The following is a 14,019-nucleotide window of genomic DNA, read 5'->3' as shown; positions in this document are numbered from 1 at the left end:
ATGAAGTTACCTATCGAGCGCTTCTTTGAAGTACTTCCTCTGCACATCAAACTGGAAGACTGTCCGCTCACAGTCAGTCGAAGCATTGTCACTGCCCCCATGTTTCTTCAGAAACGCATCAAACCCATTCTCATCTGGGTACTTCAAACTGCCCATAAAAACCACTGGAACAAAAATCAGCAAAATTAGCAAGATGACATGAATTCGATTACATTAATTGCAGCTATAGCAACCCCTCTTCAGCACAGTGTTACCTACAACTGACCCACAGCTCACATGCAGAGGCTAACTACTAAATAGCAACAGACTGTGTAAACTGCCCAATAGTAAGTGTAATCAGCCTTTATCAGAAGGCCCAAATAGACTGGAAATAACAGTGCCTTTCCAGGCATGATTGGCCTCAGTCAAGAGTAGCATTTTAAGATACATCTGGTCAGAAACTTCATGCGCTTTCTGTGCCTGTATTACTAATTCATCATCCTTTACTAGAAAGATAAAGGTCTGTAGCTCCAGCCTAGTTTATAAAAACATAGGTAACATGCTTCCCCCACCCTGTTTAATGGGTAACGGAAAAGTGTACCTTAATGCACAGCCTGCCAAAGCGTATGAGACACCTCTTCCCATATTAAGAGTTCCTTACTAAATCGGTACTTTCATAAAAACAAAAATTTATTTAACTAATGAAAATAAATTCTGGGGTAGCTGAAATAAGAAATGATAACTAAAACACTACACAAATTCAGAGGTAGGCAGCAGTCATTTTGCACTGAAGTTGGAGAAGATGAAATAGGAGCAGATACATACTATGTTCCAGGAAGTGTGCTAATCCAGGCAGATCTTCGGGATCAGAGAAGCTGCCAACAGCAACGCAGAGGGCTGCTGCAGACTAGAGAAAATACAACACTCTCAGTAAAAGCTGCTTCAAGAATACTTCAGAAAAATGACAGAAGTATAAAATAAATCAATCAGGACAGGCACGATAAAAAGAAGGTCTAGTCTGAATGCCTAATCACAAGGTTTCAGTGCACAAGAAAGCTCACTATATATTTTTTTCACCCTACAGTTTTAAGTACATACCTGCTTTTCTGTACAGCCTCTCTTTCTTGTCTCTTCCTTTTCAGCTAGCTCTTCTAATTCACTGTCATCAGGATCATTGAAATCATCATTATCTCCATCATTGTCCTCATCCTCATCCCCCTCATCACAGTCCTCATCATCAAAACCTTCTCTACCATCTTCAATCTCAGCTCCAGAGTCGTCATCTTCATCACTTTCCTCTTCAGATTCATCATCATCGTTGTCTTCCTCCTCCTCTTCCTCCGAAGACAAAGCAGCTGGGGCACCATCCAAGTAATTCAAATCCGAAATCAAAAGTGCACATAAGCCATTCTGCAATCTGATATACCTGAAAGAATAATTATTTGCAATGAATACACTCGTTTCCCATATCTGAATTTTCAGAATCGCAAAAATTTCTGTATTTCCTACAATAGTTCTGTGCTTTTCAACTGAAATTTCCTAATTAAAATCTAATGGTAGCTAGGAAGGTGAGCGGTTTTATAGTGGGAAAGCAAAAACACTCTCCTGCTATTCAACAGCAGTAAGAATAAGAAAGAAGCAATTCAAGATAGTAGCAGAAGCCCTTCTCTCCATAAGGTCAGGGACACTGATTTGGGCTTTTATTTCTCTCTCTGTGACATATTTAAGCTACTAGCACCCACTCAGAGAAAACTTCAGGTACTCAGAATAGGCAAACCCAAACTTCAACAGCTTGTTACGCTTCTCAAGCTCTTGGAAACATATATGTTATGTGACAGAATTAAGATCTTAGCCTTCGCCTCTAAATAGGCCCCACAGACTCCATTTTATTTGATTTTATCAATGCTTTCTATTAAATGGGGTCCACAGATGTAGCAGGCATTTGTTAGAAAGGACAGATCTCCTCTGCAGGCTTAATAAAATAAGTCACAGCAAGTTAGTTGGGTTGCTATCAAGAAGCAATATACAGAGTTCTGTGTGTGTACGTATACAGAATTTTTTATATATGTGTGTGCATATATATATATATAAAAAAATGCCACAAGCCCGCTGTGCAGCGCCATTCTACAACTTTGCAGGCTGAGGACTGCAAACACCAATGCTTTGCACTACAAGATCTCACAGCAGTATTAGTTTCACATCAGATCAGGAATAGACAGTTACAATTTGTCGAATTAGCCAGAGCACTCCCTCCAGGAGCTTGAGCTGCAGAAAGGAAGGAATGCTGGACCCAGGAAACACTTGACCCAGCCTAAGAACTAGTGTGATATAGACAGGCGGTATCTGATCCAGCAAAAAAAACCCTGCTGTTAGAAAACAAACCCATGGTCACATCCCACCCTCACAGAAAAATCTGAGTTACACAGCAAGTTTGTACCAGATCAGAACTTTGCAACGTGGCCACTGTTATAATTAGGCAGCACAAATTTCAAAGCAGATTTCCAGCTCAAGCTACGTGGTAAGTACCCAAAAGAAAAATGAAAGGCACATTGTGTGTTTTGCAACTCCATGGTTCCCCAAGTTTCTCCCAAGAAATTTCTCACATTTCATTCATGGCTACCATCACGCCATTTCAATGTTTCCCAGCAATAAAAATATGTGTTGCTATTGGTACTCCAATTCAAAATATGAAGTCAGTGCAAGTTTCACTTTTTACCAGAGCTGCAGGCCACCTGCTATGGTTCTGCAAACCACAGACCAGCTTGGAGACAAGTTACTCTGAGTACTTCTTTCCCAACTGAATTTCATGGGGACGTATTTGGAGGAAAGGGGTAAAGGGGTATTGCGACAAGAGTTAAGCAGTTCTGAGACAAAGGAAAAACCACATTTCCTGGACTACCAAGTCTATGAAAAAAAGCTAAAGAACTAACATTTAATATTTGTGTTGTTTATGAATTATGACCACTCATCCAATGGGAACTGATAGCACTTACTCTGGGCCAGGGTTTCATAATCATTAACGCACCCGTTTTGCTTGCTGCAGGATCGCTGAGCAGTACAAATTTGTTCCAATCAAAAGTACAAGTGCATTTTTGTTCGTTTAAGTTACAGCACATAGTGTATAACTTGCAGAGAGGCTATGATTAACTGTACGAGGTACAGATGGTCCTAGATCCATGGTAATGTCTGGGTACAAAGCTAATCATCCAATCATCCACACAATTCTGAAAGTCCAGAAGAGATATGTGTGTTTGCACCATATACATGTCACATTATGCAGCTGCAGCACTTCTGAATGCACAACAGGGGTCCTAAAAACAGACACACGGTACACTCGGGCACTTCAGCCCCTGGAGAGCTCAGAGCAAGAGCCCCAGACAGTGACAAGTCAATGTTGCTACACCATGTCGTCCAGCACAACCACCATCTCTTCACCTCTGCATCCGACTGTCGTCTTCAGGTTTTCACGGCCCACAAGGAATACTTATGATCAGCAGATAGTCATGGAAAGCAGAGAACAGCATAGTGCTATTCCTTCAGAAGAATGATTTGCCATAAAGCCATTTAGCCAGGTGTATCCAGTAGCTCTTGTTGATCCTTTCCACATACCTCCATTAAACTAATGGAGCAGGCGATACTAATTCTACATTACTCATCTTCAGGCTTGTGGGTCTTACACACTAGGACAGAAAGCACCCAGCAGCAAGGCAACAATTGAACTAAACCTCTGTTGAAGGCTATCAGATTTCACTTCAGGTGAACCTAGAACAGTTTAGGTTATACTGAGCAGAGGCACCAACTGACATAGGTGTTCTTTACTTTTTCCATGATTCAGTCCAATGGAAAAGGACAAGTGTAATCAATACATAAGTATCAATTCATATGCAGAATACAGGACAAAAAATGCAATCACTTAATGTAGCAACAGAAGCAAGTGTAGTCCAATTGCTTTTTTGAAGGACTGTACAAGCATTGATACAAATAAGGCTTAAATATAAAACAGAGTTCAAATTCTTAAAGATACTTTTTAAACATCCTGGACAAGTTCCAACAGGACTGTTTTCACACCAAGTTTTTTCTTATATCAGTGATAATTGTTTAGCAGTTAAGTAAATGTGGAAATATGTATCAATGCATGGTAAACACTTAGAGAAATGTTTTAATTTCCCAAATTACCCAAAACAAGCAATACAAGCTCATGAAATTCCATATATGGATAAATTAAAATAAAACATACATTTTGGTAAAGAAAACTCAGTAAAGACAACTACACACTCATGGCTCTAATGAAACAAAACCAACTTTGATTATGATGACTATTTCTGTCCCAACAAACTGACTTTTGAAAACGCATTCTGCAATCTGTCAGAACTCTTTTGGTTTTATGATCACTGTATTTGAGAAGATAAAATATAACATCTTCCACTAAGTTAAGACTGATGTCACGAGACAGACACCTTAAGCCCACTGTGACTGGTCTGCAGTATACGTCATCACTGATGCATGAACAGAGAAAGTCTACATATGCATCATTAAATCACCTGCCCTTAAATTTACTTAAGAGGTTCGGTATATAGTTAGCGGATACAGGTATGCTTTACTTTCAGCCACACCGAAGTTCTCCTTCCTAAGGCTAATAATGCTTGTGTCTGTTCTGTGCAAGGGTCACTTCCCACAAACGGAAATCAGCCTAAAAAGATGTGACACTGTTTCCAACTGAAAAAATGTTAAGCACAGAGAGTAGGATTTCTGGAAGATGTTGGTATCTGGTTATTCTATGCTACAAGCAAACACACTCTCCAATTCTCTACACACAGAAGAGGTTCCTGAGTATCTAAATAGATAGCCAATGAGTGTTTTCAATGGATTTCCCAAGCTTCAGCACTGTGCTGCTTCAGGCCGTAAAAGCAGAAGTTCCCCAAGCCGACAGTCTCTGTAACTGTGAACTCTGCAGGAAGAAGGGCCTCCAGCAAAGTAGCATGCGTAAGAATGCCAGCAGGAGCGGCACGCACAGATCCAGAGGAAGCAGCAAGGAAGTAGGGCAAGAAGGGAGGGAGCAAGTTTCTCCCTAAGCCAATGGGCACAGTCCTCTTCAAGCAGCCAGCAGGGAATTTCACTGTCAACCAATGTCACTGCAAATCCAAAATTCAGTTCCAGGCTTAGGCAGATTCTCCACTGGCTGCACAGATTAGACATCATGAAGAGTAAAGATAAAAAAAAAAGCATGTCTAACAAGGGCTGAATGATCTTCTGCCTAACAGAAAGAAGTTATAATAGCATCCCTTGAAGAATGACTGTCTTGCAGCACCCAAAGAGTTCAACTTCCACTGGCCATTCTCAGCTGAGCCTCTCTGAGAAGGCCACAGATGCTGTGGGCTGCGCTCAGGGAAGGTGACCATTTTTAGCACTTTCAGGGCTACTACTCAGAAATATGCAAATGAAAACACAAGCAAAACAGCAGCATAAAAGTAATTTTTGTCTCAAGTCACAGACATATTTGTGTTAAAACTTGGAAGGTCACCTAAAATGGGAAGAGTAACAGCCTTTTTTTAAGTTGCTATCTGCTCTGTTATACTTCAACTGCATTTCATACTTCAGCTTAACGCTTTCAGAATGGAGTTGCCTGGACGAGGGCTGCAAACTAACGATTCAATATCGCTGTGCCTCGAAAACAGTGTCACAGCAGAGTCGTTGAACGAGTACTGATGTTTTTTTAATATGCAAGCCCCAAGCCTGTTACTGTATACAAACCAGACAGCCCATCTTCAGGATAAATCCACCCGTCAACCCCCAGTCTCCATTTTTCACTGAGAGGCCCCCAATTCCCCCGGTCACCAAGCTGAGCCCCACGTCCAGCACCCGAGGCTGCAGCCGCGGGGCAGCGCCCGGTGTGCTGGGGACGCGGGGCAGGCTGGCACCCAGCCCCGCACGCTCCCGCGCCCACCTCCCCCCTCCGGCCGGGGCTGGTTTCCGCGGCCGGGCGGGGAGGGGAGGCCCCAGCCTACCCCGGAGACCAGCCGGGGGCTGCCTCAGCGGCGGCAGCTCCTCCTCCCCCCACCCCGCTTAAGCCTTCTCGGGCCAACGGCCTCCGGGGGGAGGCTCGACGCCGCCGGCCCTCACCGGTACTGCTTGGGGTCGCTGGGGGACTTGACGATGTCGGGGTCGCCGAGGTTGGCGCCGGGACCGATGTCCCCGCGGTCCTCCTCTTCCCCGTGAGGCGAGCGGCCTCTGGCGTCGCGGCCGCCCTCCCCGGCCTGCTGCCCCACCGTCAGCTCCGGGCAGCTGTAGCTGGACGTCGCCTTGTTCCTCCCGGGCATGGCGGCGGTCGCGCCGCACCGCAGCGGCTGGGCAGCGGCACGCACCGGCCGGCCGCGCCCCGCCAGGCCGCGGGCCCCCCCTGCCGCCGCCCGCGCCGCTCGGCCCCTCCGTGCGAAGGCGGCCGCGAGAGCGCGCATGCGCCGCCGCCGCCGGCCGCCCCCGCCCCGCCGCGATCCGGCCAGCTTCCGCCGCACGAGGAAGTAGCGGTGACGGTTGCTCCAGGCCGCACCAGTCAGCGCCCGCCGCGGTGCCAGGTGGGGAAAACGGACCAATCCGAGGCCCTCGCTTGGTCGGGGGGGGCTCTGATTGGTGGAGAGAATGCTGGCGGCGTGGGGGGGGTGGGGGAAACCATAGATGGGGAGAGAGGCGGAGGGGCAGGCAGCCTCTTTGAGAAATCAGACGGAGAGGACGGAGAACTCAGAGGGAGGAGGGAAGGAGAGAGGAATACATCCAGATCGCGGGACCTCCTCTCTATGCCGTCGCGGTCCGACATTTATGCCCGCCTGCCGCGCTAGGTGGCCCCCCTTTCTTGCGTTGGAATAGTCCAACCGCCGGCCTGTAGAGACCCGCCTTCTGCTGCCATTTCCTTCAACTATTGGTCCAATTAGCTGTCGCGCACTCCTTACAGAACCAATCAGCTCGCGCAAGCTGCCCCGAGGAGGGGGTGTCACGCGCAGTCCCCTCAGCGCGGGGTGGGGCTGCGCCCGCCGGCGGGCGGTGCTGGCGGGGGCGCGGCCGGTCCGTCTGTCCGGCCGTCCGTCCGTCCGTCCCCGGGGCACCGCTGGGGAACGAGTCGGTGGAGTCCACGGCCAAGGATCCGTCTGCGAGTCCCGCTGCCCAGCGGGCATCGCCGGCAGCAGCTCCGAGACCGGCGGTGAAATCCGGCGGTTGCGTCGAGCCAAACACGGTGAAGTGGAGACCGAAACTTGGCACGAAAAAACGGGATCGTAGTTGTCAGCCCCCCTCGGCGGTCATTAGGAGAGCCAAACGCTAACCACACTGAACCAATTCAAAGAAATGTGACTGTTCTTAGGGTTCAAAACGCCTGACCACACTGTTGATTTGACAGTGAAACTAGCTTTCAGCTGGTGTTTTTCAACACTTAAACGAGCTAGAGTTAAGTTTGCAGTTTTATTTTAACCAGCAGTACCCCTTCTCTCTTGAGAGATCCAGTCCGTGCTTAGTGGTGTCTGCTGATGTGTTTTAAATTTTTTTTGTTCCCCTAAAAGTATCCTTAATAGCTTAAAGTTTGTACCCATGGCTGTTTAATGGAAAAGACTGTTTACCTGGCCTAGTCTTTGTAGTTCAGTAGGTCTCAGCATTTTCCAATTTGTGAATGTAATTCTTTTCCCTGTGAAACTGCAGTGTCATAGCAAGTTCAAGTCTTGACAACAGGAATGCTGCTTTTCCTCCTGCATCTCTTTGAAGTTGGCACTTCTAAATGGCGTACATTGCCAACACCCTTTTTCATGTAACACTTTGAGAGCTGTTAAGAACTTTGCTGTTGCATTTATGACATCCCTTTTGCATTGTTCCACATTTGTTCAGTTTTCTGCTATTAACTGTAATACCAGTGCTGTTACTTATGTGTGTGTAAGTCCATGTTGATTGCAAAAGATAGGATGAAAGCAAAGTTAAGGGGTCAGAGGCTAATAGAAATAAGGGGGGCTGCCTGAAATACAGGTAAGATAATTTAGACCGGATGTCTACCCAGTATTTTGCTGCTTTATTTCTCCACAAGATGGAAGCCAAGACCCACGTCTAACCCAGAGCCTGCTGGTATGGCTTTAACTGGAGAACTGCACACGCAGTGCTGTATTGTACAAGCAATAGAGAGCAGCTTCTGAAGGGCAGTCACCTCTCTCCTGTCACATTCTAATCACCTTTTTTTTTATTTTTGGTCTTGTAACCATACTGTTTGATCAACACTACTGTCCTAGGCCACAGCCAGTCAAATGAAAGGCTCTATACAAAACCCCATCAAGCATTTTGGGTTTGTCTTTGGTGCAAGCAAGTCTGTAATTTCCCTTGGCTTGACAAATTATTGTCTTGCATTCTGCCATTACCTCTTGCAAGTTAATACAAGTTAACAATTATTACTGACTCACTTGGTGATATTGAAATCGGCTGCATGCCACTTAAGGCAAAAGGCTTTCTCTGTATTCATTCTCAGCTTTTCATGCAAATGTAAGATGATGAGATACATAAAATATGTATTAATGGAGAGATGCGTTAGTTGCCTGTGATGATTTGATTTCTTATTTGAAATAAACTCTGCAGGATTTCTGCACCAAATCTCCACATATGCAATACAGGGCAGGGTAGAATTCGTAACTGTCTTCTCCAGTTCTTTGGACTATACTGCCATGGAGCTACTTGCTGGCTTGTGCTGTAAAAGAAACCAATTCTGCCCATCCTAGCTTGAAGGGCCTGGAATGTACTTGTATTCTTCTTTAAAAAAAAAAACAACCCAAAAAACCCAAAAATCTGACTCGACTGGAGCACAATGAAACAAAATCATATGTTGGGTAGAAAAGGGAAAGGTCTTTTTTGCTAGGGGAAAAAAAAAAAGTAAAACAAAAGAATTGAAATTCCATTTCTGCTGAATCCATTTTTGTTTACCATGGAGTTGCTGAGCTGAAAAAAAAAAAAATCATTATTTGCACTGAGGTACTCCATTATACCTGCACAGCTCAAAATCATCGCTCCCTGCTGTGGAAGTTTTTTTTTTTTTTTGCTAGTTACACAAGTTGCCCTAAAACCTGCTTCTGCTACTATTAAAACACTGCGCATTGGCCAAATAATCCTTCTCTTCACTCTGTTTTAAATCTGTGTAGTGATTCCTGATTGCTGGGCTCAAGGATCATCGCCCTGTCAAAAAAGATCAATGTAGTTTGATGTATTTTAAAAGCATTAAAAAGATACCTTATTTATACATGCACACAATTGCCTAGTGCTAGTAATGCAGCTCACACAAGCTCTCTGGCCACACCCAGTGACTACATTTCTCTTTATTTTGCAGTTTCAGGGCTTTAGATACAATAACCATGTTCCTAGCACTGCACAAATCGCACTTTCAGTACTAGATCACACACGCCCAAAATACGTCACAGTAAAGATTTCCGAAAGCAACATACAAACGAAGGGATCAAGCTTTTAGCACAGTGAGCTCAAACTACACAACATCGTTGCGTTTTTCTCCAGAACATTGTGCTTTTTTCTTAGAACTATTACACTTTGAGACACAACAGAACAAAATTACAAAAGCACTCGGTAGTGTCATGATCCAGCAAATACAGCGCAGTGGGCAGATACTCGCCTCCAATTTCTGACATCAGAAAGCCTCCTCGGTCAGAAGAGTTCATAGGCTTATGGTAAAGCCATAAAACTTGTCAGAATTTTCACCTTAAGACAGCAAACTCTCCATATCCACCTAATTTACATTTACAGACACAATTTGCAATCACTGTTTGGAGCTGGGATGCGCAAACAAGAGGGTGATCATAAAGGCATACAGTATATGTAATTTCACAGATTCGCAAAAGCAGTTCCTCCATATATTTCAGAGAAATACAAGCTCTGTGTGTGGCTAATGCACACAGAGTTCTACACACAGATGTAGAATTTTTGTAATTTTAGAGATGTTGGAAGGATAAGAATATTTTAGATGGTAAGTATTAAAAATTGTTCCTCCCTTCAAAGAATGATGCAACAAAACATCCATAGAATAACTCTTAATAGGATGTCTTTGCCACTCTTCATCTGCAGTTATGTTTTATTAATCAATCTTCCTTTTTTAAAGTTATACTTTGTGGTTGAGTCTGAAACAAGAAAAGCTATCCCCACTCATGTACCCGTCTAGCACAAAATTAAAAAAATAAATCAACAACAAAACATAGAAAGAAAATCTAATAATATTGGCACTAATATTTGCCAACACTCACATTTTGGCTCCTGATATTTTTATCTGAGACAGTGCTGTTCCAAGTCTTACGTGTCAGATTTTGCCTCCAACTAAGTGTGCAGCAGCCAGTTCCTCCTTTCCTTCACCCCACAACAAATCCACCATCAAACAGTTATCAGAGCAGATCCGAACCTGGAGAGGTAAAACTACAGGATGCAGGGGAAAAGCTGCAGGACAGCGAGCTCCTGTGCTTCTAGAAAGAAACGATTAGGTACGCACAGCACGGTGCCGAACACAGCAACCCCCCCCCGCGCTCTGCAAGCCCTTACTGGCGACTATGGAGAAAGTTGCACTGGCCAAGAGCAGGTACGACTGCGAGGCCTTCGCCGCCTCCTCCCCTGCCTGGCAGCTTTGATTCCTCCATGTGCTCTTCCTCCATTTAAAGGCTTGACACAAAATCCTCCCCCCATGCTCTCAGCTCTCTGGAGGACCTCAAACTGTCAGACAAATAAACTGCTTTCTGCTCCATCGTATACAAAAACTGAGGTCCAGGTCTAGAGGACAGCAACAATGACTCAAAATACCTGGGGATAGATTTTTTTTTTTTTTTTAATGTTAAAAAAAAAAAGCATGTTCTTGCTTTATAAGAGATTTTTGTCCCCATTTTCTGTTAGACCTGGTCCCTTCTGATGGGTTTTTGTTTCCTGCTGTTCTTGACAAAAAACCTCTTTTTGCAATAGAGGAATTTAGAATTAAAAATGCAACATTCTCTGTGGAAATAACATTTGCAACACTATACAATTCTTTTTCTTCAGTATAACTTACAAACACTAGGTGCACTTACAATATTTAGTCAGGTTTTTGGGGTTTTTTTAAATTATTGGATGAGGAAATATATTAACACATTAAACAAACATACCATTTTCCTACAACAGAGACTTCTGTCTTTGGACTACATGATAATGCACCACCACAAATGAAAAGATAAAATTTAGTCAGGAAAGGAGAAGGACATTTCTCAGCGAGAACAATCACTAGCACGAGCAATTCTGCTGCGAAGGGGGTGGGTTGTCTGTGAGTCGCATGCTCCTTCCAGAAGTGCCCCTGGAAGGGTCTGATTCTATACTCTCCGACATCTTTTCACAGATTATATCCACGAGACGCTCAAACACCTGCCTTACATTGATGTTTTCTTTGGCACTAGCTTCAAAATAATCAAAACCTGTGAGAAAAAGTGAAAAAAAAAAAAATCAATAGAGACTGATGATAATGGAGATGGTTTTTAAAATACTAACCAATTTTTTCAGAATTCACCTTAAGAAAACAAGACATTAGACAATTCTTAAGCTCAGCTGATTTCTACAATCTCAGAATACTGAGCAGAAATACTTCTAAAAATTTATCAGGCATCAGTAAGAGTCAAAGGCACAAATGGATCCCTACCCTAGCCCTGGTAAACACATCTGCAGATGATAGAGGTCTGCATAAACTCAGGACAAGGGAGCCGAATTCTCCCAACGCCACTAATTGGTAGCGTACGGAGGGGCCTTCCTGGGCTGCACGCACCCCTGCGACAGGGCCAGCCTTACTCTGCGAACCACTGCTGCAGGCTGGCACGAGCAGAGACCAGCAGGAAAAGCAAGATCATGGTTGTATTCTTCCTGCTGACCAACCTCTGCACTTGTCAGCAAAACGCTCCATGATTTTGGTTCTGTTTTTCCCATTCTTTGTCTGATTAAATGGAAAGCTCTTCAGGGTGATTAATACTTGTACAGCACATGTCACGACAGAGCACCCATCCTGACAAGGGCTGTTCAGCACTGCTGAATTACAAACAATGTTGAGTGTCTCCTACAGAGTAATTTCAGGGTCCAGTCACCAGCTCCTAGCTGCAGTGATGAGTACAGATTCTCAAACACTGACCCTTTTGTGGTTAAAAAAAAAAAACAAAAACAAAAAAAACCCCAACAACAAAAAAAAAAAGAAAAAAAAAGAAAAAAAAAGAAAAAAAAAAGAAAAAAAAAGAAAAAAAAAGAAAAAAAAAGAAAAAAAAAAGAAAAAAAAAGAAAAAAAAAAGAAAAAAAAAGAAAAAAAAAGAAAAAAAAAAGAAAAAAAAAAGAAAAAAAAAGAAAAAAAAGAAAAAAAAGAAAAAAAAAGAAAAAAAAAGAAAAAAGAAAAAAGAAAAAAAGAAAAAAGAAAAAGAAAAAAGAAAAAAAAGAAAAAAAAGAAAAAGAAAAAAAAAGAAAAAAAAGAAAAAAGAAAAAAAAGAAAAAAGAAAAAAAGAAAAAAGAAAAAAAGAAAAAAAGAAAAAAAGAAAAAAAAGAAAAAAAGAAAAAAAGAAAAAAAAGAAAAAAAAGAAAAAAGAAAAAAAGAAAAACAGAAAAAAAGAAAAACAGAAAAAAGAAAAACAGAAAAAAGAGAAAAGAGAAAAAAGAGAAAAGAGAAAAGAGAGAAAAGAAAAAAGAGAAAAGAAAAAAGAGAAAAGAGAAAAGAGAAAAGAAAAAAGAGAAAAGAGAAAAGAGAAAAGAGAAAAGAGAAAAGAAAAAAGAGAAAAGAAAAAAGAAAAAAGAAAAAAGAAAAAAGAAAAAAGAAAAAAGAAAAAAGAAAAAAGAAAAAAGAAAAAAGAAAAAAGAAAAAAGAAAAAAGAAAAAAGAAAAAAGAAAAAAGAAAAAAGAAAAAAGAAAAAAAAAGAGAAAAGAGAAAAAAAAAGAGAAAAAAGGAAGAAAAAAAGAAGAAAAAAAGAAGAAAAAAAGAAGAAAAAAAGAAGAAAAAAAGAAGAAAAAAAGAAGAAAAAAAGAAGAAAAAAAGAAGAAAAAAAGAAGAAAAAAGAAAAAATCCCCAGCAAGGCTGGAGTTATGCCAAGGTGGGGACGGCACACAGACCCCATTCTAACACTTTTTAAAAATCATGGGACAACGGGTGAAGTGATGGTGGAGATGTTTGCCTCGTTACTAAATAAGGACAGCTGTCCTACATCAGGCAAGGGTTCTGTCTGCCCCACTTGCTGTCTTTGATGATGATTAAAAATGTATATAAAAGGCACAAGAAATTGGAGAACTGAACTTGGATATTTGTCAGACCAACACTGGTTCAGCTTCTGCTGTGGCTGAAGCTGCTTTGGTTTAGTTCACGTTCAGGCCAGTAACAGTTTCTTAATCTGATTAGGACATTATTTCAATGATGTTAATGTTGTTATACAAACTTAGATAAACACGCTGAAAGATAACCTTTATGTGAATCATTATGATGAAAGCTAGCAGTTTAAGCAGTCAACAGTCAACTAAAGAGATTCCTCCCACCTAACACACAAAGTAATTTCAGATAATGCTGTACACATTAGCACAGCGAATATAAGGAAAAACTGACTGATAAAACCAGACGTGTATTTTCAGCCCTTTTAAAAAGAGCATTAGTATGGTGGGAGGCTACAGAAGAAGTAGCTTTTGTTTTGCTCTGCACTGGGGTATGTTTCTCCAGGGTGAGCTGGACGAGTGCAAGGACAGGTGGGGAGCAGAACCGGGCATTCTTCAGCAGAACAGTTTCCTGCTGATGGAGTCAGTTGCTATGGTAACTCTGTGCACGTGTGTTTTGAAGTGTCCCATATGTAAAGGATTCAGATGCTAGATGCCAGGTTTGTATTTAAACAAACAGATGAGTTTCTGGGAGAGGAAAAAAACATTAGAAGTCCAAATAGGAGTGGGAGTTCCAGTAAAACTCTCTATTTGCTCTGACATCATTCTGGACAAATTTTCAACTACTAACAGTGTAATTACTGTTGCAAAATACGTGGGCCCACTTGCATTCACAATGGTTTTGAG

At 42.4% G+C, this 14,019-nt stretch overlaps 2 protein-coding genes across 2 annotated transcripts in view; both read right to left on the bottom strand.

Moving 5' to 3' along the window:
• The window catches only part of NRDC (nardilysin convertase), a 29,260-nt gene extending 22,949 nt beyond the window's left edge, over positions 1 to 6,311 (bottom strand). The window contains exons 1-4 of the mRNA XM_075710219.1: positions 6,100 to 6,311; positions 1,078 to 1,405; positions 805 to 886; positions 11 to 164 (exon numbers count right to left, since the gene is read on the bottom strand). Of these exons, the coding sequence (XP_075566334.1) occupies positions 11 to 164; positions 805 to 886; positions 1,078 to 1,405; positions 6,100 to 6,296 (761 nt within the window). The 5' untranslated portion in view covers positions 6,297 to 6,311. The remainder of the gene's footprint in view (positions 1 to 10; positions 165 to 804; positions 887 to 1,077; positions 1,406 to 6,099) is intronic.
• Positions 6,312 to 11,235: 4,924 nt separating this feature from the next.
• Positions 11,236 to 14,019, bottom strand: part of RAB3B (RAB3B, member RAS oncogene family) — a 54,873-nt gene continuing 52,089 nt past the window's right edge. Inside the window, exon 5 of the mRNA XM_075710093.1 lies at positions 11,236 to 11,423. Within this exon, the coding sequence (XP_075566208.1) occupies positions 11,236 to 11,423 (188 nt within the window). The remainder of the gene's footprint in view (positions 11,424 to 14,019) is intronic.

This window comes from Pelecanus crispus, chromosome 5 (genome assembly GCF_030463565.1).
Source record: "Pelecanus crispus isolate bPelCri1 chromosome 5, bPelCri1.pri, whole genome shotgun sequence".
Lineage (NCBI taxonomy): Eukaryota > Metazoa > Chordata > Aves > Pelecaniformes > Pelecanidae > Pelecanus > Pelecanus crispus.
The sequence above is the reverse complement of the archived record's forward strand: the minus strand, read 5'-3'. Positions and strand labels throughout refer to the sequence as shown.